Genomic DNA, 27,168 nt, shown 5'->3' on the forward strand with positions numbered 1-27,168 from the left:
AAGCTTAAGTTTATTTGAGAGCAAAATAATCGAAATCCATACACACAAGGAATCTCCAAAAAGTTCATGGAAATGTATATTATGAAAAAATTATGCATGATTTTTTCTTTGTACTTAAAAATCTTTATTACTCTATAATCACATGGGCAATTCTGTTCTACACTTAATTTTTTTTACTTTTTTCATATAGAAACCTTTATTTAAGGTATACAAACTTCATGCATTTCATATATGCAAATTTAGGAACATAGTGATTCTCCCCACCCTACCGTCCCTCCTGCCCACACTCCCACACGTCTTTCTCTTCCCTCACCCATTCCTATTCTTATTTTTTACTAAGATCTATCTTCAATTAACTTTATATTCATAAGATTAACCCTACATTAAGTAAAGAATTAAACAAATATAAAGAAAAAACTGTTCCTCAACAAGGAGGCAGGGGCTATTCAAAATCATCACATCTCAAAGTGTCAATTTCATTCTATTAACCATTCTTAGTTACCACAGATCAGGGAGAACATATGGTACTTGTCCTTTTGGGACTGGCTTATTTCACTAAGTATAATGGTTTCCAGTTGCATCCATTTTGTTGGAAATGACAGGATTTCTTTTTTTACCACTGTGTAGTATTCCATGGTGTACATATATCATAATTTGCTCTTCCACTCTTCTGTTGATGGACACCTGGGTTGATTCCATATCTTAACTATTGTGAGTTGAGCTGCAATAAACATGGGGGTACAGATAACTCTTCCAGATGCTGATTTTATTTCTCTGGGGTAAATTCCCAGGAGTGGAATGGCTGAGTCATATGGTAGGTCTTAGTGGGTGTAATATTCATCCACACTGCCTCAAGAACCACACAAAGGTTCCATGCAGTCCTCAGTGTTAGCACAGACCCTGCTGCAGTGACCCACCCGAGGTATGTGGAGCCGCCCACTGCAACTGCCCAGAGACCCAGCCACACCTTGCTTCCTTCCACACAGCCACAGTGTTCACATAGTCCCAGCACCCAAGGCTCCTGCAGTCATGGGGCACCGACGATCTGCTCCGCCTTGCCGGCCTGTCCTGTCTAGAGAGGCGAAGATGCTCCCAGAGCAAGTTACCTGTGGGTACTCTCCCCAGGCTGTTTGAGTCCCAGAGCCTGCCATGTGTGGGGAGGCTGGGGACACTTCACAGACCTACACAAGTGCTCAGCCCCCATCAATCCTCCTAGCCGGACTCAAGTGTCTCCTTTCTGCTGGTTGCTGGGCGCATGGACCCAAGCTGTCACAGCTGTTACGTATGTCCAAAATGGCGCCCACCCTCTCTCGGCCAGTCGCAGGGCACCATTGTCAGAGGGACAGGGAGAGAGAAACGTGCCTCTGTTTTTCCTCTAGATTGGTAGCTACTCTGTCCCTGACAGGACTCCAGGCTCGATTCACAGCAGGCTCACCCTGCAGCTGTATCATCAGTGGCTTGGGCTGCTACAGTCTGGTCTCATCTCACTCTCCAAAGCTGGTGGTGAGGCTCTCGGCTGCTGGGGTCCTGTGTTGTGTCTGTGCTCATGCTGCACACCCACACCCTCCACGTAGAGCCACAGCATCCTTCCTCCTGCCACAGCTCCTTGAAACAGCCAAATGGGCATTCTCTTGGTAATCCTGTTCTCCCTTAGCCTTGTGTATACTCCCATCAGTCCCATCCACTTTGTTTCATAAATACTAATTCTACTTCTACCCCATTTTCCCACTACCACAGCCTTATTTTAAGTTAAATTGCTGAAAAGACCACTTTATTGGTTTGTGCTTCTTGCTCCGAGATTTATTCTCATCCTTCAGTACTCAAGAGACGTCCGCATCCATCCTTGATTTCCTTCTATCTTCTTACTCCGCTTTGTTTCCTTTCAAGCAATTGTTACAACCTATAACTACAGTTGATTTCCCTTTGAATACAACTCTCAACATTTTCTTCTTTTGCTATATACTCATGCTACTCCTCTCCTTGAGTCCTGGTTTGCTAGTGACTTGAGATGATAAGTAGAATGCAGATGATGCCACACTTTGCCACTTTCAGGCTAGGCTTTAGAGGAATGACAATTTCAACTTTCATGTGGAGTCCTGAGTTGTCATGAAGAGAAGACCCAGCCAGCTTTCAGCTCCCCCAGTCACACGGTTGCAACAGCAGTCAAATGGGCAGTCATTCGGGGTATCCCTGCTCCCAGACAAGCCCTTAGTTTAATACGGAGCAGAAGAAATCACATGGCTGTACATTTCCTCAAAATTGTTCAATACTTAATGATTGCCTCAAGTGATGTCTTTTATATATTAAATATATCATGTATCCTATTTATTGCATTAAAATTAATGATTCTAACTTCTCCAAAAAGTAAATAATCCAACAGAACAAGAGTTCAATGAAAAACTTTTAAAAGATGCATGTGGGTTATTGAAGTACAGAGAAATAAACTAGAAATTCTATTTATTAAGTTTTAAAATAGCAAGGAAATAATTAAGCACCATGTTTAAACTTGCTATAGAAAATTAAATACAATTATAATGCACATTTAAATGCAAGGTTATAAAGTGAACAGCTGTGTAATCACCCCTCAAATTAAGAAATATTCCAATGCCAGCATATAAACAAAACCTTCCTCAGTTGCAAGCCTATATTTATTCCTTAGAAGTAAGCTCAGCTCTGGCTTTTTATCTTATACATTTTAAATTGCTTTTTCTCTTTTGCTTATTTAGAATATTAATTTTTCAATTATAGACTTACCTAAATGGGATATAAATTATTTCCAGCCATGTGATGCTTGGAAAACCCACTGACGCTGCAGCTGTCTGCAGCTGCCTTGTTTCCATCGCTCTGCACTATGACATTCCACGACGTGGGTACACCGCCATTTTCCTCAGTCCACTCCGGGGTGGTGGCACTTCCCCACACGCACTGCAGCTATGGACAGGATGCTATGTAAATTCCTTTAGATGTATCCATGCACTGGGAGTAAAAGTTCAAGATAATCAAGGTCAAATGTCTTCCTGCAATCAGATGGTCAGTTGTCCCAAATGGTTTGACCACCTGTGCTTCCACAGCAGCTGTGAGAGTTTTTATTGCCCTGCTTATACGCTTGCACTTGGAAATGTAGCTGCATTCTACCTAACACTCACAATAGCATTTTTTAAAAATTTAAGCCATCCTTGTAGATAGTGTTTTATAAAATAGCAGTGTCTTACTGTTGTTTGAATTTACATTTTTCTGCAAATTCTCCTATGCATTTTACTCTATTTATAAGCAATTTGAATTTTCTCATAAAATAAGTATTAAATTATCTTGTCCATTTTTATCCTGAATGATTAATCTCTTCCTTATTTCTGTAAGATGATGCATGAAATGAACCTATATTGGCTATATACAAATTCTAATTAAAGTTCAAAATCTACAAATTCAATTTTTATACCAATTTCATTGAGTTATTCTCATATTTGACCATTTTTCTCAGCTTACTTCTTGCATATTTGGTCTTCCTTCCCATTGTAACTAGTTTCCTTCTTACCAAATAGCAAAGCCTTTACATTTTCTTAAAGACAGATTTGTTATCATTTTAATGTAAAGATATCTTCATTTTCCTTATATTCTTGAAAAATAATTTCACTGAGATAGTTATAAGCTGGGAGTTGTTTCCTTAAGGACCATGAATATGAATGTATTGGTCCAGTTAGTTCTGACTATAGCTGTTGCTATTAAGAAGATAGTTGAACTATGAACTCTGGTGGACTTAGTATGAAAGTGTTTTGTGTACTTACTGTGATGTGCATATGGGTTTTTAAAATTTTTTAAGGTAAACAAATTTCATGTATTTTATATATACAGATTTAAGAGCATAATGATACTTCCACCCTATCCCCTTCCCACGCATGCTCCCATACTCCCACCTCCTTCCTTTCTTATTCTTTTTAAAAAATTTTTACAATGATCCACTTTCAATATATTTTATACTCATAATATTAACCTCACACTAAGTAAAGAATTCAACAAATAAGTAAAGAATTCAACAAATAGTAAGAAGGAAAAAAAAAAACACTTCTCCTCAACAGTAGACAAAGGCTGTAATCAATCATTGAATCTCAAATGTCAATTTTGCTCATATACATTACATTTTGTATGTTATTAGTTACCACAGATCAGGGAAAACATATGGTATTTGTCCTTTGAGACAGGCCTATTTCACTAAGTATGATGGTTTCCAGTTGCATTCCTTTTTTTTTCCTAAAGGACAGGATTTCATTATTTTTATGGCCGATTAGTATTCTGTAGTGTATATACATGACATTTTCTTTATCCAGTCATCAGTTAATGGACATAAGGGTTGATTCCATATCTTAGCTATTGTTAATTGAGTTTCAATAAGCATTGGGGTACAGATAACTCATTCATATGCTGACTTCATTTCATGTAGGTAAATTGCCAGGAGTGGGAGTGCTGGGTCTTATGTAAGACCTATTTTCAGCTTTCTGAAGTATCTCCATACTGTCTTCCACAATGGCTGTGTTAGTTTACATTCCCACCAACAGAGGATTAAGGTATCATTTTCCTCATGTCTTCATTAGTAGCATTTATTGTTTTTTGATTTCTTTATGAGAGCCATTCTAATGGGGTGAGGTGAGACCTACTTGTGGTTTTGATTTGCATTTCCCTGATGGCTAGTGATCCTGAGCATTTTTGCTTTGCTTTGATTGCCTGTGCTTCTAGGATCTTTTCCAAGAAGTTTTTGCCTATGCCAATGTCTTGCAGAGTATCCCCAGTGTTATACTCCAGCAATTTGGTGGTATCATGTCATAGACTTATATCCTTGATCCAATTTTAGTTAATTTTTGTGTAAGTTGTAGCATACAGGTCTTGTTTCATATTTCTGTACCCAGAAATCCAGTTAACCAACACTGTTTGTTGAAGAGACTGTCCATTCTCCAGGGGTTGATTTTAGCTCCTTTGTCAAAGATTAGTTGGTTGTAGATGTGTGGATTGATTTCTGGAGTTTCTATTTTTTTCCACTGGTCACATGCCTATTTTTGTGCCAGTACCAGGCTGTTTTGATTATAACTGATTGTAGTATGCCTTGAAATCTGGTATTGTGATGTTTCATGCGTTGTTTTTGTTGTTCAAGATTGCTTTAGCTATTTGGGGTATCTTATGTTTCCATATGAATTTTAGCATCATTTTTTTCTAGATATGGAAAGAATGTTGTTAGTATTTGGATTGGAAGCACATTGAATCTGAAACTGCTTTTGGTAGTATGCACATTTTGATTATTTTAATTCTTCTAATTCATGAACATGGAAGATTTCTCCATTTTGGGAGGTCTTTTTCTATTTCTTTAATTTTTGCATTTTTCATCATTGAGATATTTCAACTTCTTAGTTAAATGGATTCAAAGGTATTTAAATGTTTTGCAGCTATTGTGATTGGGACTGATCTTTGAGTTCTTTCTCAGTCATGGCATTGTCTGTGTATATTGAACCATCCCTGCATACCAGAGATAAATTCCAGTTAATTCAGGTGAATCCTCTTTCTGATGTGTGTTGGATTCCATTAGCTAGTATTTTTGTTGAGGATTTTTGCGCCTATGTTCATCAGTGATATTTGTCTATAATTCTCTTTGTTTTATCTTGTGCTGGTTTTGGAATTACAGTGATGCTGGCTTTATAGAAGGAAATTGGGAGGATTCCCTTCCTTTGAATTGCTTTCAATAGTTTGAAAACAAATAGAATTAGTTCAACTTGAAAAGGCTGGTAGAATTCAGTGATGTCTCCATATGGTCCTGGGCTTTTTCTTTGTTGGGAGGATCTTAACTACTGATTAAATCCCCATGTTGGTCAGGTTTTCTATACCTTCATGACTCAGTTTTGGTAGATTGTATGTGTCCAGGAATCTATCCATTTCTTCTAGATTTTCCAATTGGTTGGCATACTGTTTGTAATAATTCCTAATGATTCTTTTTATTTCTGTGGTGTCCATTGTTACATCTTCTTTTTCAACTCCGATTTTTTTTAACTTTTATTTAATGAATATAAAGTTCCAAAGTACAGCTTATGGATTACAATGGCTTCCCCCCCATAACGTCCCTCCCACCTGCAACCCTTCCCTTTCCCACTCCCTCCCCCCTTCCATTCACATCAAGATTCATTTTCAATTCTCTTTATATACAGAAGATCAGTTTAGCATACATTAAGTAAAGATTTCAACAGTTTGCTCCCACACAGAAACATAAAGTGAAAAATACTGTTTGAGTACTAGTTATAGCATTAAATCTCAATGTACATCACACTAAGGACAGAGATCATACATGAGGAGTAAGTGCACAGTGACTCCTGTTGTTGACTTAACAAATTGACACTCTTGTTTATGGCCTCAGTAATCACCCTAGGCTCTTGTCATGAGATGCCAAGGCTATGGAAGTCTTTTGAGTTCACCGACTCTGATCATATTTAGACAAGGCCATGGTCAAAGTGGAAGTTCTCTCCTCCCTTCAGAGAAAGGTACCTCCTTCTTTGATGACCTGTTCTTTCCACTGGGAGCTCACACGCGGAGATCTTTCATTTAGGTCATTTTTTTCCCCCCAGAGTGTCTTGGCTTTCCATGCCTGAAATACTCTCATGGGCTTTTCAGCCGGATCTGCATGCCTTAAGGGCTGATTCTGAGGCCAGAGTGCTGTTTAGGACATCTGCCATTCTATGGGTCTGCTGTGTATCTCGCTTCCCATGTTGGATCGTTCTCTCCCTTTTTTATTCTATCAGCTAGTGTTTGCAGACACTTGTCGCTCCCCCTCTTCGTGGAGGAACAACACAGGACCCTGCGCTGGTCTTTTGTTTGCTTGGCCCTTCCCGGGTTTGCTGCTGGTTCTTCCCGGGTTGGCTGCCGTCCCTCCACCTCCGTGGAGTGGCGGGCCCCCCTGCCACTTTCCCCACTTCCGCGGGGGAGCGGCACACCGCCGGCCAGCTCTCTCGGGGGCTGCTCAGATGTTCCTTCAGATAGATGTTCCTGGTGCATGCCGTCTCTCTCCTCCTTTATAGTCCTCTTCCACCAATCCCAACTCTGCTACCAACACGCCGAGTACACTGCTCTCCTCCAATCAGGAGCAGGATCAGCTCCTGCAGGTCATTCAAGTTGGCGAGAGGCAGCTGCATAGAAGTTGTTTACTCCTCTCCCAGCGCCATATTCTGGGAGAGCAGATGCATAGAATAAGTCTTAATTCCAGTAACTTAGTCTAGTCCGAGTTGCTCCCCACAGACACTAGTCTTGTTTATGTGCTCCCTTTGGCTCTTAGTCCTATCATTATGATCAATTGTGAACAGACATTGGTCACTGGGACTAGTGAGATGGCATTGGTACATGCCACCTTGATGGGATTGAATTGGAATCCCCTGGTATGTTTCTAACTCTACCATTTGAGGTAAGTCAGCTTGAGCACGTGCAGAATCATGAAGCAAGACCCCTACCTTTCACCTTACACAAAAACTCACTCAACATGAATTAAAGACTTAAATCTATGACCCGACACCATCAAATTACTAGAGAGCATTGGAAAAACCCTGCAAGATATAGGTACTGGCAAAGACTTCTTGGAAAATATCCCAGAAGCACAGGCAGTCAAAACCAAAATTAACATTTGGGATTGCATCAAATTGAGAAGTTTCTGTATTGCAAAAGAAACAGTCAGCAGAGTGAAGAGGCAACCGACAGAATGGGAAAAAATATTTGCAAACTATGCAACTGATAAAGGGTTGATAACCAGAATCTACAAAGAAATCAAGAAACTCCACAACATCAAAACAAACAACCCACTTAAGAGATGGGCCAAGGACCTCAATAGACATTTTTCAAAAGCGGAAATCCAAATGGCCAACAGACACATAAAAAATGTTCAAGATCACTAGCAATCAGGGAAATGCGAATCAAAACCACAATGAGGTTTCACCTCACCCCGGTTAGAATGGCTCACATACAGAAATCTACCAACAACAGATGCTGGAGAGGATGTGGGGAAAAAGGGACACTAACCCGTTGTTGGTGGGAATGCAAACTGGTTAAGCCACTATGGAAGTCAGTCTGGAGATTCCTCAGAAACCTGAATATAACCCTACCATTCAACCCAGCCATCCCACACCTTGGAATTTACCCAAAGGAAATTAAATTGGCAAACAAAAAAGCTGACTGCACCTTAATGTTTATTGCAGCTCAATTCACAATAGCTAAGACCTGGAACCAACCCAAATGCCCATCAACAGTAGACTGGATAAAGAAATTATGGGACATGTACTCTATAGAATACTATATAGCAGTCAAAAACAATGAAGCCCGATCATTTGCAACAAGATGGAGGAATTTGGAAAACATCATGCTGAGTGAATTAAGCCAGTCCCAAAGGGACAAATATCATATGTTCTCCCTGATCGGCGACAACTAACTGAGCAACAAAGGGGGAACTTGTTGAAGTGAAATTGGCACTATGAGAAACAGTGACTTGATCAGCTCTTGTCCTGACTGTTGATGTACAATGTAATACTTTATCCATTATAGTATTTTTTTTTGTTCTAGTACTATTGGTTAAACTCTGTAATTAACACACAATAATTGGTATTTTCTGATGTTAAGAAAAATATCCCTTTTGGGCTAGTACTTTTGTGTATCAGGTTAAGATGCTGTCTGCAATGCCAGCATCTCATATGGGCACCAGTTTGAGTCCCTACTGCTCCACTTCCAATACAGCTCCCTGCTAATGCACCTGGCAAAGCAGCAGAGGATGGTCTAATTCCTTGGGCTCCTGTCACCCTTGTGGGAGACCTGAATTAAGCTCCTGGCCCCTGGCTTTAGCCTGGCTCAGCTTTGGCTATTAGTAGCCATTTGGGGACTGAATCACTCAATGGAAGATTTCTCTCTCTCTCTCTCTCTCTCTCTCTCTCTCTCTCTCCCTCTCTCTCCCTCTCTCTCCCTCTCTCTCCCTCTCTCTCCCTCTCTTTCCCTCTCCCTTCTCCCCCCTTCTCCCTCTCCCTCTCTTTCTCTGACTTTCAAATAAATAATCTTTTTTAAAAATCATCTTTTTAATATATTTTCTAGTTATTTACTATTGGTATAGATAACACACAATTCACTTTTGCATATAAATCTTATATTAATCTACATACATTCCTCTATTTTTTTCTGCAGTAGTATTACGGGACTCTGAATAAATAATCACATCATTTGATATGAAGACAGCTTTTTTCTTTTCTCCAACCCTTATTGTGAAATTTGTATTTTTTTCTTACTGTACTTGTTGAAGCATCAGATAAGAGTTTTTTAAAATAAAAAAGAAATCTTTTATGATAAAATTATATGTTTACTTCATTTTTAAATATTTTATCATCAAAGATTCTTTTTTATTTTAAAGATGTTCTTTATTATGCTAAAGAATTATCTTGTACCCTAATATACCATGAAATATATTTATTCAATATAAAGCCACCACTTTCAGTGCCAGCATCCCATATGAACGCTGGTTCAAGTCCTGGCTGCTCCACTTCTGATCCAGCTCTCTGCTATGGCCTGGGAAAGCAGTAGAAGATGGCCCAAGTGGTTGGGCCCCTGAACTCATGTGGAAGGCCTGGAAGAAGCTCCTGGCTCCTGGCTGCAGATTGGTGCAGCTCAGGCCATTGCCATCATCTGGGCAGTGAACCAGTGGATGGAGGACCTCTCTCTCTCTCTCTCTCTCTCTCTCTCTCTCCCTCCTTCCCTCTCTCTGCCTCTCTGTAACTCTGCCTTTCAAATAAATAAATCTTTTTAAAAATAAATAAAAATTAAGAAATATTTTTAACAGTTTGTCTCTGCATGACTAAAAAATTTTGGACTCTTAATATATTAATATATTGTATTACATTAATATTTTTGGAATCATGGTTATCTTGATTTTCTTCTATTTGCTGAGCACTATTACATATTATATGACTTTGAAATATTTCCCATAAAATGAAATTATTTGCTTGTTGCAAACATGTAAACAATCTAGGACTAGTGGTACTATAAATTTTGTTTGATCTTTTTTTTTAATAGTCAACAATTATATAAAAAAATTCAGCATCGCTAATCATCAAACTGAAACCACAAGTACAAATGCAGATCACGAAGAGGTATTACCTCACCCTAGTTAGAATGTTAGTTAGCAAATGCTTTTCACGTGTCCCGAGGGTCAGGCTGCGGGTCTCTCCTTGGAGCGGCGCGAGAGCGGAGCGAAAGCTGCGGCGCTGGGGCCATGGCAGGACAGGCATTTAGGAAGTTTCTTCCGCTCTTTGACTGGGTCTTGGTGGAGAGGAGCGCCGCGGAAACAGTAACCAAAGGAGGCATTATGCTCCCTGAAAAATCTCAAGGAAAAGTATTGCAAGCAATGGTAGTAGCTGTTGGATCAGGCTCTAAAGGAAAGGGTGGAGAGATTCAACCAGTTAGTGTGAAAGTTGGAGATAAAGTTCTTCTTCCAGAATATGAAGGCACGAAAGTAGTTCTAGACGACAAGGATTATTTTCTATTTAGAGATGGTGACATCCTTGGAAAATATGTAGATTGAAATCTCTGAAACAGCATCACATGAAGCTTCCCATTCCATTGAAGTTCTGAAATCTTTTCATCACGTAAATAATTTCCATGTCTCTTTTATAATAAACTAATGCTATCTAAAACAAAAAAAAAAAGAATGTTAGTTAGCAAATGGACAAAAGATAACAAAAGTCGGTGAGGATATGGAGAAAGGGGGATGTTTATGCGTTGTTGATAGGAATATAAATTATTGTAGCTATTTCATAAAATAGTAGGATTGTTTCTCAAAAAAGTTAAAATGGAATTACATGATTCAGCCATCCCAATGCTTGGTATTTATCCAAAATAAATGAAATTAGTATACTGATGATGTGTTGGCATTCCTACATGTTTACTGCAGTATTATTGACAATGCCAAGATATAAAATCAACCAAGATGCCATCAAAAACTAAATAAAGATGTGATATCCATACATAATAGAATTCTTTTTTTTAACTTTTATTTAATGAATATAAAGTTCCAAAGTACAGCTTATGGATTACAATGGCTTCCCCCCCATAACGTCCCTCCCACCCGCAACCCTCCCCTTTCCCACTCCCTCCCCCCTTCCATTCACATCAAGATTCATTTTCAATTCTCTTTATATACAGAAGATCAGTTTAGTATACATTAAGTAAAGATTTCAACAGTTTGCACCCACATAGAAACACAAAGTGAAAAATACTGTTTGAGTACTAGTTATAGCATTAAATCACAATGTACATCACACTAAGGACAAAGATCCTACATGAGGAGTAAGTGCACAGTGACTCCTGTTGTTGACTTAACAAATTGACACTCTTGTTTATGGCCTCAGTAATCACCCTAGGCTCTTGTCATGAGTTGCCAAGGCAATGGAAGCCCCCTGAGTTCACTGACTCTGATCATATTTAGACAAGGCCATGGTCAAAGTGGAAGTTCTCTCCTCCCTTCAGAGAAAGGTACCTCCTTCTTTGATGACCTGTTCTTTCCACTGGGAGCTCACACGCGGAGATCTTTCATTTAGGTCATTTTTTTTCCCCCCCAGAGTGTCTTGGCTTTCCATGCCCGAAATACTCTCATGGGCTTTTCAGCCGGATCTGAATGCCTTAAGGGCTGATTCTGAGGCCAGAGTGCTGTTTAGGACATCTGCCATTCTATGAGTCTGCTGTGTATCTCACATCCCATGTTGGATCGTTCTCTCCCTTTTTTATTCTATCAGCTAGTATTTGCAGACACTAGTCTTGTTTATGTGATCCCTTTGTCTCTTAGTCCTATCATTATGATCAATTGTGAACAGACATTGGTCACTGGGACTAGTGAGATGGCATTGGTACATGCCACCTTGATGGGATTGAATTGGAATCCCCTGGTATGTTTCTAACTCTACCATTTGAGTTAGGTCAGCTTGAGCATGTCCCAAATTATACATCTCTTCCCTCTCTTATTCCCACTCTTATATTTAACAGCGATCACTTTTCAGTTAAGTTTCAGCACTTAAGAATAACTTTGTATTGATTACAGTATTCAACCAAAAGTATTAAGTAGAACAAATAAAAAAAATACTAAGAGGGATAACGTATTAAATTGTTCATCAACAGTCAGGGCAAGGGCTGATTAAGTCACCATTTCTCATAGTGTTCATTTCACTTTAACAGGTTTCCTTTTTGGTGCTCAGTTAGTTGTCACCAATCAGGGAGAACATATGATATTTGTCCCTTTGGGACTGGCTTATTTCACTCAGCATAATGTTTTCCAAATTCCTAACAGGGATCACTTTTCAGTTAAAATTTAAACACCTAAGAATAATTGTGTGTTAATTACAGAGTTCAACCAATAGTACTAGAACAAAAAAAAATACTATAATGGATAAAGTATTACATTGTACATCAACAGTCAGGACAAGAGCTGATCAAGTCACTGTTTCCCATAGTGCCAATTTCACTTCAACAAGTTCCCCCTTTGTTGCTCAGTTAGTTGTCGCCGATCAGGGAGAACATATGATATTTGTCCCTTTGGGACTGGCTTAATTCACTCAGCATGATGTTTTCCAAATTCCTCCATCTTGTTGCAAATGATCGGGCTTCATTGTTTTTGACTGCTATATAGTATTCTATAGAGTACATGTCCCATAATTTCTTTATCCAGTCTACTGTTGATGGGCATTTGGGTTGGTTCCAGGTCTTAGCTATTGTGAATTGAGCTGCAATAAACATTAAGGTGCAGACAGATTTTTTGTTTGCCAATTTCATTCTATTCAGTCTTTGAAGTCCTGCCATTCGTGTTAAATGATACTTCATCACAGTTGGATAGAAGCAATATGTTTCAAGAGATCTATTTTCCCACAAGGTGATGATGATATATTGTGTTCTTGAAAAATGTTAAGCAGATGTTATACACTGCCACCACAAAAATGGTGACTGTATGAAGTATTGTGCTTGTTGGACTTAATCATCCACAAAACCATAATGTTCTACATAATAAAAGTCACATAACATTATCTGTTATTTTAAAAAATAAGGTTTCTAAGTACATACATTTTGTTTGATGTGTGCGTGTGTGTGTGTGTGTGTGTGTGTGTGTTTCCTTTGATTTAGTTTTGGTTCTAAGCCAACCTTCAATTTCTTTCTTTCATCCTTCCACAATCAGTTCTGGTAAAATCTCTTTAGCAATCTGTCTATTTTGCCTGTTTTCAAAGCTGTTGGTACATGATTGTTTGTTGTCTACTTCATGTTCCACATTTATTTTTCCTGGAAGCATTAAATCCTCTCCATTCAATCTAAGTCATTTTTGTCTCCTTTTTTATCTCCATCAATTTTACCGATTTTGCTTGTTATGTTATTTTTCAAAGAACCAGCTTTTGATCTTGTTTATTTTCTCTATTCTTTTATTTCTCTATTTCATTTTATCCCACCCTTGTTTTTATTATCTATTTCCTTCTTATTTCTTTGGGTTTATTCAAATATTAGTGTCTAAAGCTATCAGTCTCACCCAAAACACTGCCATTGTGGTATCCAAAGTCATATTTAATATTTTAAAAATATTTTGTTCCTAAGAACAATTATAAGAATTATTTTAATTTCTTCTTAGCCCACAATATTTTAAGTGTCTAATTTTTATAATTTCTAAATATGAGGGATATTTTTATTTATCTTTTGGTTATTAACTTCTAATTTTATTATACTGTATTCAAATATCATCATATGGACAATATATTTTATAAAGTGTTGAAACTTTCCTTCTTGGTTAATTAATTATCAGCTTGGTAAATATTCTTGGGTTACTGAAAATAACTAATCTTTCTGAATGTTGGTTGAAGAATTTATAAATGTGAAACTTACATGCTTGATTTTTCTGTTTATTAATAATCGAGACATACTGAAATTCTTCTTCATAGTGGTAGATGCATCCATTTCTCCCTCTAGTTTTGCCATTTTTACCTCATGTATTTTATTATAGTAGTTGTTTTAAAATGCTATGTATTTTCAATTAGCTCTCTTTTTTTACTATGTAGTGAACTTCTTCACCCATAATATTGCATTTTTTAATTAGCATTCACTTGTTTCTTCATGGGAATTTGACTGAAAGAGCCTGAACTAAATGCCTAGCATTAGAGTTAGGTTAATGGCATCAATATCACCTAACCACCTGGATTTCTTTTTTTAAATTTATTTATTTATTTGAAAGTCAGTGTTACACAGAGAGAGAAGGAGAGGCAGAGAGAGAGAGAGAGAGAGAGAGAGGTCTTTCATCCACTGGTCCACTCCCCAGATGGCTGCAACAGCTGGATTTGCTATGCCACAGGGCTGGCCCCACCACTTGGATTAATATTGGAGGACAGATGTTTCCCAAAAGCATGGGTATTTAGAGCAGAGCCTCTTATGAAAAGCACCAATGACGTATAGCAACCTCTGAATGCGAGTCGGCATTCTCTTCTCCTTTTCGCCCAGGTCCCCTCCTTCTTTGGAGCTGGAGAAGATATTTAAGTGCAATTTGGCCTACACGAGTTTTATCTGCGGATCTGCACTGAAGTGGGAGGATCTGAGGCGGGTCGCGGTAAGGCCTCGATCTTACCCTCCTCGCAGGTTCCTGGAGCTGCAGCACTTAACGGTGCTAAATACATGGCTCTGTTGCAAGGGTATTGCTCCAGACTCCTTAATTGGGGGAAAATATTGACTTCATGCACTTCAGAAACTGATCAGAAAGGAAGTGCAGTAATTAACCTCCAAATCCTCATGGTAACTATCACGCACACCTCCACGTTTCCCCCACGTGTATTTAAATTATTCATGTCATTGAGTTCTCTGTTTATCTAGGGCAATTTTGTTTTCTCAGCATAAGAGACATGCAAAGTTATGGATAGAAAAACTGTGTTTGGTCATTCCCCCCCATCAGTGTCTCTTCGTAAACACACTAGCGTGCCTTCTGATGGCAGAAACATGAAGGAGAATAGCAGGAATCCTATGAAGATTGGAACTAAAAATAACGAGCCACAACCAACTCTCTGGAGACAGGTTTCGTTCAAGATCAAAGACAACTTCCTGTCATGTTCTAAGTTTTGCAGAATCAATAAACCCAGAAGTTTTAGTTTAAAGCAGAGATCCATAGAGTCAATATAATGAATTGAAGGAGGAAAAAAAATGACAGATCCAGCACAGTCTTTCTCTTTCTTGCTATTCAGTACTATAAGATCGTTCAATAACTTCCTAGGCACCTTAAGATTCAAAATCCACATTTTTGAATGACTGCTTGCCTTGGGCTAAGCAGACTCCCACTTGTTTTATGCATTACTGAGCTGAAAGACAAATAAATATACAGGAAGTTTCTTTAAAAGGTTTTATTGCTCATTACTAGACATAAAATGATTGTGATAGGAGGAAAAGCATGACTTGGTCTTTACCTATTTAAAAATAATCTTTCTTTTTTTTTTTTTGACAGGCAGAGTGGACAGTGAGAGAGAGAGAGAGAGACAGAGAGAAAGGTCTTCCTTTGCCGTTGGTTCACCCTCCAACGGCCGGTGCGCTGCAGCTGGTGCACCACGCTGATCCGAAGGCAGGAGCCAGGCGCTTATCCTGGTCTCCCATGGGGTGCAGGGCCCAAGCACCCGGGCCATCCTCCACTGCACTCCCTGGCCACAGCAGAGAGCTGGCCTGGAAGAGGGGCAACCGGGACAGAATCCGGCGCCCCAACCGGGACTAGAACCTGGTGCACTGGTGCCTCTAGGCGGAGGATTAGCCAGTTGAGCCACGGCGCCGGCCTAAAAATAATCTTAACATCTACATTAGGGACACGGTGCCCTGGTCCATCAGCTGTAGTCCTCACAGGCCTTGCAACACTAACAGAACTGATACTGGTGTAAGAATACCACAACTGCTTCTCAAAAGCATTCCCATTCTTGTTGGCAATTCAGTGACCAAAACCTTCAGAGAACCCAAATGGAATGCTAGAGCATTGCCCATGTAATTAACAAGATGGCTTCTGTTTCGTCTTGAAGAGCAGGTGGAATCTGCGGAAGCCTGCCTGATCATAGCCAACCCTTTGTGCAGTGACTCGCATGCTGAAGACACTTCAAACATCTTGAGGTAAGAAGCTGCACTGTGTTTCCAGAGTTTCCACTTCTTCTACTTCTTCTGAAATAAAGCCAAGTGAGAAAATGCCATCTACGGCAGAACGAGTTTCATCATATTTCGTAATTCTGCTTCCTATTTGCCTCAGGCCCCCTCCGCCTAGGCAAGCAGCTGCAAAGCCCCCTGACTGCATACGTGCTCCTCTGTGTGTGCACCGGAGGTTTCAGTCGATAGCACAAGGTGTCTTCAAAAAGTGCATGGACAATGTGCATTTTAATTCCATTTTTTTCCATGGTGTGCCTCATAGCTGTCTGAATTTTTAAAAAAGCAATTGCACCAATAACTGGGTGCTATTCAGACAGGAGCAGTCAAATAATTAAGATCTTCTCCTCCTCAAAAATCAAGATGACATTTGGGAACTCTGTTAGCACAAATTATTTATTGGGATTGTTTTTCAGTAGTGCTAGGGAAATTTCAGTCAAGGTTCAGTATGCTGGATATTCAAGAGTGCCAGAGTTAGTATCATCACCTTTAACTGTGATTGGGAATTTGACTTGTGGCAAAGTCAATGACGATTGTGATGGCAGAGGTGTTGTGCACAATCCAGATGAACGTCTGTCTTCCAGAACACAAATGCACATACTGAAAGTGGTTCTACAAACAGCAAGGAACAGCCAAACATGTGTAGTGCCGTGCCTAACACAGTAAATATGAGGGAGATAGTAGTCCCTTGGTTTCTAAATGAAGAAGTTGAATTACGCAGTCTGTGAGCTACTTCAAGCTACACACAGCAATTAAACTTCCATTGTTTCCTGTAATTGTGTTTGGGTTTGAGGGCTAAAACATGTGAATCTGTTTATTCCTTCCCAAGAACTGGCCCCAGAAGACCACGATCTTTTAATATCAACATCTGACTTTTCAGTAGATCTCATTTACTAACTCAGTAAAACAGTACCACTCTGCAGCGTATGTTATTCAACTGCATATTTTTAGAAAACAGCATAGGAATGAACTGTATAATATGTTAAGTTTTCTTACATTACACACACACCAATTTAACTTGGAATTGAATTATATTACAAAGAGACTTGGCTTCATGTGCATTGCTAACAAGTGCATTTGCAATTTTTGAAGGGTACGCTGCATCAAGAACTATTACCCCAAGACCAGAGTCATCATACAAATACTTCAATCCCATAACAAGGTATTATAACATATTAAAGTTTTCAGGCTCTTCCTTTTTTAGTCTATAAAATGCTGTAAACCTTATTACTATGTAATGAGTCTACAAATGAAAAGTTTTTGCCAATTGCAGATGAAATTTGGAGTCTCATTAAGATTGTTCATCACTTGGAGTATAAATTGGAGACAGAATTAGTGGTCTAAGCCATCTGACCTGATTTTTCAACTCCAGCTTTTTATATTTTTATTTTTTTAATTGGAAAGGTTGGCCACTAATCACTTTCAAATGTTGCATTTGTTCTTATCACCTCCATTGTTCTGGGTACCAGTTTTGTGCCCAACAGTAAAATATAAGTGATTTCAAGTAAATTAAATGAAAGAAAAATACCCCCCTCTAAACGAGCTTTCTTAAGGTATGTGTACGCTGAGTGATTGACCTACTTTCTCCCACAAAACAGGTCTACTTGCCAAAGATTCCCAGCTGGAACTGGAGTACTGGAGACAATATCATCTGCTTTGCTGAATTAAAGCTGGGATTCATTGCCCAAGGCTGCTTGGTGCCAGGCTTGTGCACCTTTCTAACATCTCTATTTATTGAGCAAGACAAAAAGGTAACCTTGTCAATTGATTTTGAATCTTGACTCCAACCTAATGTCAAGACCAGGTATAGAAAAAAGAACTTAAGGACAGCAAGTGGTCCCCCAAGAAATGAGATTTGGCTCCTGCTTGAACTGCCAAGGAGACTAATTTGCCACTTCACATAATGTAGAACTTCATTGAGAGCATCCTGTATCCACACAAACATGCTATGTGTGGCGTGATTCTGTATTCCAGATCATTCCTAAGCAGCCCTGGGAGAAACATTTCTTGAATGGTCTGAAGAACAAAGTTCTAACTCAACATCTCTCCGATGATTTTGCTGGAATGAGTTTTCCTGAAGTTTCCCGGTAAGTTGATGGGAAATTCTGTCCTTGTTCTTTCATTCCACACTGGTCATCCAGGGCTCACCATCGAGTGGACTCCATTATAAACACTGAAGATGAAACAGTGAGTAGCTCAGAGTCTTTGTGGCGCAGCTTCTTCCCCGCCCCACTGGCACTCTGGCTGGCAGTTGTTTCAGGTGGATTCACGTGCAAGTGAAGACTCCTTATTTGAGAGTTCCTTCTCCCTCCTCCACACTCTGGTATTCTCCCTGGCATGGCCACATTCTGGTGAACTAGCTCTCTGCTTCTTCCTCTCTTCTCACACCTTCTTCTTGTCTTTCTTCCTAGGCTCTGCTTCGTGAAGATGAACCTCATGCTCATAGCCATCGAACACAAATCTGTCTTTCACGGTGGTTGCTGGTACCAATAAGGCTTCTCATCTCTTCAGTTATTTTTTGAGGAGACTCTTTATCATTAAGACTTTCCCAAAGATTCAGCCATTGCTGGGCTCTTTGCCATGTGTTGAGAGCCAGCCACACAGACACGGGGCTCCCACCACTGTGGTGCGCTCAGGGCTGTTTCTAAGACTGGGGTTGGAATGGTTCATCTGAGGGGGTAAACACCATGCCATTATTCCAGTGACCCTGCCCCAGTTTTCTCTCATGAGCATGGGAGAGAAGAAATGGTCCCCTTCTCAGATCTGCTCTTCTTAACAATATGACCAGATCGTGTAAGTCTTGGCCCTAAAATAAATAAAACTATGAAATAAAATAGCCTCAGATAAGCTGTAAAATTTTGCAAAATTGAGATTCCCTTGGGCCACTGGACAAAGTCTGCTATTGATAGAGTGGAGAAAGGGTTAGAGGTGACCTTATCTGTACACCAGTGTGTCCAGAGAATGCATAAGTCATAATATGATAAGTACGAGAAGTCATGTCATAAAAAAGAAAATCTGTGTCAAAAAACCTACATATACATAAAAGGAAGGAAATGGAGCAAAAGAACAAGAATTAGCTACAACAATACTTGTGCAGAGACAAAAGATGCTGAAAAATAAGAAAAAGTGAAGACTAGATGGGATGGGGAGCAAGAAATGCTATTATGTTGGTTCATGTGTGTTCTTTAGTAGAAAACTAACTCAAGCTAGAAACTGACATCCACAGCCTAGATTCTGATCTGGAATTATGATTTGCTAGCCCCGTGGCTTTGGAGAAGTGCTCATCATTTATAGAATGAGGAAGTCACGTAGATTAATCTCTAAGATCCCTTCCACCTGAAAGACTGGCATCACTGAGAATCCTAGAATTGTAGTGAAAAGTTAAAAATTCTGCAATATTAAATGATATCAGATGGGCCATGAAGGAATGATTTTATAGAAAATGATTTTATATGAAATTTATATGGAAAGAATAAAAGTCCTATCTCCCTAGAGAAGACCTAGACAAAAAGCTGGGCAGAAAAAAATCAGTAGGATACTGCAGAAAATCGTTAAGGAGGGAATAGCAAGTAGTGTTATTTGGCTCATGAAATTCTATTTAACAATCCTGCCATGCTCAAGAAAATCTCACAGTCTAAACCTGTGCATATTGTCATCCACACAAACAGACTCTCTTCTGGAAACAGTTCATGTACAATGGGTAGGCTTACAATCATAAGCCAGAAAGTTTGGGTTTCAGACTGATCTAGCTCTTGATCAAGTTTCAGTAACTTCTTTGACCATCAACAACCTGTGCTATGCACCTAATTTTTTTGCAAACTTTTAAAAAGACATATAAGTTCTAAAACCCCATTTCTGGCCTGGCAAAAACCTGTTTCTAAAGGTGGGGCCTAAGGATTTGTTAAGTCTCCATAATATATATTTAGTTTGTTCACTGGCATTTGGAAACTACTGGATCACATGTTCTTAATATCTTTCCAGGTCTAACACACCAGATTTCTGTAAATTTTATTAAAATGACGTTAGGATATGATAGACCAGAAACATAAACATTTATTAAGCAACTAATTTTCACATATGTTCAAGAGGACTTGGTGCTGTTTACCACAGAGCACCCATCCCTCCCAATCAAAGAGGGACAAATTCCAACACAGATTTAACTTCAATTTCTCATTGAAAAGTCACATTTTTAAAAGAGACTGGTTTAGCAAAGACACTGACTGCAGTTTCTCAGAAGACTGCTACTTCATGGACAAGATTGCTATAGGTACTCTCCAGGCATAGATTCTTTAATCCCACACAACACTATGACATGGGTACAGTTACTAGTCCCATTTTATGGAGACAGAAGCTGAGGCCCAGAGAGATCAAGTAATTTTCTCAAGTTCACAGGATTCCCCAAATGGCAGAGCTAGGATGTGAACTCAGTCCATCTCTGGGAGATATATTTCTGATCACCATGTTACTAAGCAACCACAATCATTGTCAATGTGTGGAAGCCTGGACATGTTCCCTAATCGATACACTTGAAAAGACCAAGACTTGCAGAAGTACAGGGTAATCATAAAGAATCATCTTGGGCAATTATGCATCACCTGCTAAGGGATGCCACTGCAGCTGACCTCCATGGGAGAGCGTTCTGAGTTTGTCCCAGTGGCAGACCATTTCTCCAGGAGAGTGCCTGGCTGAGCTTTAGGAAGGAGACTGTCAAATAGTAATGCCAGATCAGCATAATCCTCAGAAGACTCTCATATCACCTCTCAGTGCAACCAGATATGTTGTTGTTACAATATCTCATAGCCACGTATTTGACATAAGTTCTAAGAACACCTCCCCGCCCACCCACATGCACACATCTTTAAAGCAGAAAAGGAGATATGTAAGACACAATTAGGTATATGCTTGCTAGTTAGTAAACATCAACCAATGATATTTAGGGGGTCAAAAATCCACACTCTTTCCCTTTTCAATACAAATCCAAACATTCCACTCATTCATATCAGTCAGTAAACACTCAGAAAATGCCACCCATTGTCTCAGGTAATAATACACCTGAACATAGCTGTTCAGCTCCCTTTAACTCTTGGCATAGGGCTGAAGAGTTTTCATTGTGCAAGCCCTTTTATTTCTGTAAAGATTTATTAACATTTGCAAATGTCTTTGGAGTATCCTAACAACAGAGTAAGTTAAAAATTGCCAGAATTAGGACTTACCCTCATTCCAATGTGAACATAAAAAGGGAGTGACATTTAGAGGGAAGAAGTACGTTCATCGTGCCCTAAAGCAAACCAGAAAATGAGGTTATGACACCTGACCCTAACGGAGGTCTGAACAAAAGGAAATAAAGAGGAGAGACCTTGATAAACAAGGAGAAATGTAGGTTACTCAAAAACCCATAGTGGAGTTCTGCATCAAAGAATATCATGGGTAGAAATTTGTAATACAGCCTTTTCAAGCACAGAATCCATAATAAAACAGAAAAGCAAAATGTTCAATTAATGTAGAAATAGAAAGAAATTGCATGGCTGCTGCTCTCAAAAATCTTGCAGTCTACAGGAGCACAATGAAAGCCAAAAGCAATGTTCACCTTCAAAAACTATATAAGTAAACAAAATACACTTTTGGAACCATCTGGTTAATTAGCTATAATTTAATTTGAAATGGCAGGTGACCACAAGACCTAGAACAGTGTGGTCCTGGACTACTCATCATGTGATAGCCTAAATTAGCAAGGCGGGATTCACCTGGATTGATTGGACCATCTTAGATTCACGACACAACCAGGCAGGAATGGCCCCTCCCCTCAGCTGCATATGCAGCTCAGCAGTCAAGTCCTTTCCGACAGCAATCAAACAAAGGACCAAATATAGTCAGATTCACATTTTCCACTGTGTTTGACAGTAAAAGGAGATTGAATTCTATTAACTCAGCTACTTAGAGAACCCCACTGGTGATGACAGAGTGAAATACCAAATCTTGTCACAGATATTAGAGGGGGAAATGACTATTTTTATTTTCCATTTCCAGTGGCTTGATACTCAATCCCCCTGTACAAGTTAGGCTGCGCAAGAATACATTAGGGTTCTTTATTGCTGAATCTCCAAAAGAAGTCAAAAGGTAATTTTTTGATTACTTTATGGGGAAGGGGAAGCACTAAAGCAAATAGAACTTAATGGGAGGCAGACTGAGCCAGCACCACGCATCCTTAGTGTTAAGTCTCACATAAGTCATTCTTGATTTGTTTTCATTGTCCAGAGCCTCCTTTTACTGTCTCAGCTGTCACAGTGATGTGAATACTCCTGAGCTAATTGCAAAATGTGGCTGCAGAAATAGGAGCCGACAGCACCTCACAGGTAATTGCACTTTATGTCTTGCTGCCCTTAGTCCAGCTACTAGGATCTAGCCAAGGAAAGAGAGGAGAATACCATCTCGCTAAAGACAATGCCCAGCTGAATTTGGCTAAGATGTGGCAGACATTTCAAGACTGGAGAATCAGTGGTTTAGTGCTGGAAGAAAACCTACTAGTTGTCTTAATTCACCTCCCTTAAAGGCCAGGCAAATTAATTCCAAAAGAGATTGTTATGTTATCCAAAGTCACCGAGCCCATGGTTTTCAACCTTTCACTTCTTCATCACACACTGGTTTTCCCAGCATAAGACTAGAAGTTCAGCCTGTCTGTGACTGCTGGGTTACCAGTGAGGGTATCAGTTTAGGACCATTCCTTGAGTACCCTGTTCACTAATGGATGATAAGGAGTTTAAAGTTTGCTCATTCTGACACAGTGAGGAGAGAATGCAATTTTTTCTATTTTTCTCTACTTGACTCCATGGCTTACAACAACCCTTCCTATAATAGTGGGAAAAGAAAAATTAATCTGCAGCATTTATGATCACTCAGTTCAAAACTTAATCTCTTCCACGTGCATTCAGATTCTTTGAGGTAAATCTCAGTGGTTTAGAACTTACACAATAAATTCAACGTTTGATTTCCTTATCATATCTATTCTTATCTCAAGGGTCCTTAGCCTCTCCTTCTGCCCAGAATGCTATTGAAATGCAACGTGGGCATTCTTGCAGTTGGCAGCAAGTCCTCCCTGCTCCCTCCTGAGAACAGATGCTCCTCATCCCCTTTAGTCTGCTATCGCCACCTTCTGTGATCTACACATTGACACTCAGTGACTCTGTTCTTCATAGCTTTAGGTCACCTTCTGTCATGTGTTAATGAAATCCAGCATCCCTGACACACAGCCTTGTAGGCTTGAGACCTGCAAAACCTTCCTTTTCTGTACCACCAGTCTTTTCACTCCTTGTTATTTGTGTTCTGCTGTTGGGGACCCAGGGCCTTTCTTGTAACACCTGTGTTGAGATATAACTAAAATGCCATAGAATAAATACTGCATCCATTGGATGTCTATAATTCAATGAGTTTTAGTACATGAGTGGAATTGTGTGATGATCACTACAATCAATTCTAGAATGTTTTTCCCACCTCAAAATAAAAACCCATACCCAATGGCAGTCATTCCACATTCTCCCCTGTTCACACACCTGGAAACCACTGGTCTGTCTGTCTATCAATGTGACTTTTCTGGTAATTTATGAACAGACCTTTTATGTATGGCTTCTTTCATTCAGCCACACTGTAGCATGTATCAGTATCTTATTTCTTACAGCTGAATATGCTCCACTTTCTAAATGTATGCCACTTTGTTTACCCACCCATCTGATGATGGATATTCGGACTGTTTCCATACCACTTTTTGGACATTTTGTATAATGCTGTTATGATGATTGGTGCACACATATTCTGGTCATTTTCTGCTTTCAGCTTTTCATTTGTGGATAGATCCAGAAGTATAATTAAGTAAAATGTTAATTATGTTTTTCACTTGTTAGGAAACCACTATGTTCTTTTGCCCAGTTGCTATACCACCTCACATTCCTACCAACAACGCACAAATGTTACAGTTTCTCCACATTCTCACCAGCACTTGTTACTTTGCATTTTTTATATGAATAATCATTCTAATGGATATAAAGTGGTATCCCATTGTGGTTTTGATTTGAACTTCCCTAATATTTAAAGACGTTTAACATCTTTTCCTGAGACTATTACTGACCATTTACATATAATCCTTGAAGAAATGCCCACTTAGAACCTGTCTTTCAATTAGATTATTTTCTTTATATTCTTAAAATGTAGAAAGACTTTATGTATTCTAAATGCAGATCCCTTAAGAAATATATGGTTGACAAATATTTTCTTCTATTTCATGGTTTATCTTCATTTTTTAATTTATTTTGAAGTGCAAACTAATTTTAATTTTGATAAAGTCCAAGTATATCTTTTATTCTTTGGTCATTTGTGCTTTTGTGGAATATCTAAGAAGAGTTTGACCATCATAAGATCATGAGATTTACTCCAGTATTTTCTTCTAAGATTCTTATATGCTTGGCTCTGACATGTAGATCTATAATTTATTGTGGTTGATTATTTTATATGGTATCAAAAAGGAATTTAATGTCATTTATTTTCAGTGTGAATATCTAGTTGCCCCAGAATCATTTGTTCAAAATTATATTCTTTCTCCAACTGAATTATTCTTGTCACTTTTGGCAAAAAATAGTGGTCTAGGAGTTAGCATTTGGCATAGTGGTTACGCTGCTACGTGAGATCCTTGCATTCTATATCAAAGTGCCTGAGTTTGAGTCTGGGCTTGGTTTCCATTCCAGCTTCTTGCTAATGCACATGGAGGTGGGCAGCAGGAGATGACTCCAATACCTGGGTCCTGGCACTCATGTGGAAGACCTAGGCAGAGTTCCCTGTCCCTGTCTAGCATAGCCCAACCCCAGCTGAGGACATCTGAGGAATGAACCAGCGGCTGGGAGATCTCCATTTCTCTTTCTCTTTGTCTCCTCCTGTCAAATAAATAACACATTCAAATAAAAAACCACTTGATTATAAATGTGTAGGTTTATTTCTGGAGTCTCAATTCTATTCTGTTAATTTATATGTCTAGCCTTCTGCCAGAGGCCTACTCTCTTGATGACTAGTTTTGCAGTAAGTTTTTTGACACTGGGAAATATAAAACAAATTCAATTGATTTTTATCTATTGATCTTGTATTATGCAACCTTGCTGAATCTGTATTAGTTCTGGTAGTTCTTTGATTGCCTTCCATTCCACTTGTTACCTAATTGCCCTGGCAGAAGCTCCAGCAACTTGCTGAATAGAAATAAGGAAGCTTACATTCTTACTTTGTTCCTGACCTCAAGGGGAAATCATTCAGTCTTTCACCATTAGGGGTAATGAGTTTTTCTTAGATGCCTTTTATCATGGGGAGGAAGTTCTATTCTGTTCCTAAATTCTTGATTTTTTTTCTCTTGAAGGGGTTTTGATTTTTGCCTTTTTCTTTGTGTGTGTGTATGCTTGCATTTTGAGATAATGATGATTGCTTGTTTTATATTGCATTAATATGACATATTATATTAATTAATTTTCAAATGCCAAGTAAACCTTGTGCTTCTGAGACTTTTTTTTACTTAATCTGTTATCAAGTTTATTGCCTGCAAAATAGTGTATGCATAGCTATTGCTTTATATTCCTTTTGGTTTTGTCAAGTTATTAGTAATATTCCTTCTTTAATTAATGAGTGTTCCCTCTTTTTTCTTGTGGCCAGGCTTGCTAAGAAGTTTGTAAATTCTGTTGTTCCTTTTCAAAGAAACAACATTTTTTTCTAACTCTACTGTTTATTTATTCATATTTATTTTTAATTAGTTTGTTTATAATTTAACTTTTATAGTTTCCTACTTTCTGCTTGATTTGAGTTTACCTGCCTTTCTTTTACTATATATTTTTCACTAATTTTCTTGATGATTCACCTACAGTTTTCTATTTTTTTATCTTTTATTTAATGAATATAAATTTCCAAAGTACGACTTATGGATTACAATGCCTTCCCCCCAATACCGTCCTTCCCACCCACAACCCTCCCCTTTCCCACTCCCTCTCCCCTTCCATTCACATCAAGATTCATTTTCGATTATCTTAATATACAGAAGATCAGCTTAGTATACATTAAGTAAGGATTTCAACAGTTTGCTCCCACACAGAAACATAAAGTGAAAAATAATAGATGATTTTTTTTAAATGATGATGAAATCAGATCAGACCTATTGTCATGTTTAATTCCAGTGAGAGTCAAGTTGGGAATTGATAATTTTTTTTGATTTGGTTTTTTTTTTTTTTTTACAGAAGATCAGTTTAGTATACATTAAGTAAAGATTTCAACCGTTTGCACCCCCATAGAAACACAAAGTGAAATATACTGTTTGAGTACTCATTATAGCATTAAATCTGAATGTACAGCACATTAAGGACAGAGATCCTACATGAGGAGTAAGTGCACAGTGACTCCTGTTGTTGACTTTACAAATTGACACTCCTGTTTATGGCATCAGTAATCTCCCTATGCACCAGTCATGAGTTTCCAAGGCTATGGAAGCCCCTTGAGTTCTCCGACTCTTATCTTGTTTAGACAAGGTCATAGTCAAAGTGGAGGTTCTCTCCTCCCTTCAGAGAAAGGTACCTCCTTCTTTGAAGACCTGTTCTTTCCACTGGGATCACACTCACAGAGATCTTTTTGCCAGAGTGTCTTGGCTTTCCATGCCTGAAATACTCTCATGGGCTTTTCAGCCAGATCCGAGTGCCTTTAGGGCTGATTCTGAGGCCAGAGTGCTATTTAGGACATCCTAAATAGCCATTCTCATAGCCATTCTATGAGTCTGCTGAGTATCTCACTTCCCATGTTGGATCACTCTCCCCTTTATTTTTTCTATCGGTTAGTGTTAGCAGGTACTAGACTTGTTTATGTGATCCCTTTGACTCTTAGTCCTTTCATTATGATCAATTGTGAACTGAAATTGATCACTTGGACTAGTGAGATGGCATTGGTGCATGCCACCTTGATGGGATTGAATTGGAGTCCCCTGGTATGTTTCTA

The 27,168-nt window shown here is 38.9% G+C and overlaps 1 protein-coding gene and 1 pseudogene across 6 annotated transcripts in view; both read left to right on the forward strand.

The window, feature by feature from the left end:
* LOC103345403 (potassium channel subfamily U member 1) overlaps positions 1–27,168 on the forward strand; it is a 212,222-nt gene that overhangs the window by 91,208 nt on the left and 93,846 nt on the right. For all 6 annotated transcript variants that reach the window (XR_011390870.1, XR_011390871.1, XM_070079216.1 and 3 more), the window contains 8 exons: positions 14,509–14,614; positions 16,058–16,140; positions 17,260–17,329; positions 17,766–17,918; positions 18,142–18,254; positions 18,579–18,650; positions 22,195–22,284; positions 22,423–22,520. Coding sequence is in view for 4 of the 6 variants with exons in the window: in XM_070079216.1 (XP_069935317.1) it covers positions 14,509–14,614; positions 16,058–16,140; positions 17,260–17,329; positions 17,766–17,918; positions 18,142–18,254; positions 18,579–18,650; positions 22,195–22,284; positions 22,423–22,520 (785 nt within the window). In the remaining 2 variants the exon portion in view is untranslated. The remainder of the gene's footprint in view (positions 1–14,508; positions 14,615–16,057; positions 16,141–17,259; positions 17,330–17,765; positions 17,919–18,141; positions 18,255–18,578; positions 18,651–22,194; positions 22,285–22,422; positions 22,521–27,168) is intronic.
* LOC100357698 (10 kDa heat shock protein, mitochondrial pseudogene) lies at positions 9,948–10,694 on the forward strand (annotated as a pseudogene).

The sequence above is a fragment of the Oryctolagus cuniculus genome, chromosome 1, assembly GCF_964237555.1.
Source record: "Oryctolagus cuniculus chromosome 1, mOryCun1.1, whole genome shotgun sequence".
NCBI lineage: Eukaryota > Metazoa > Chordata > Mammalia > Lagomorpha > Leporidae > Oryctolagus > Oryctolagus cuniculus.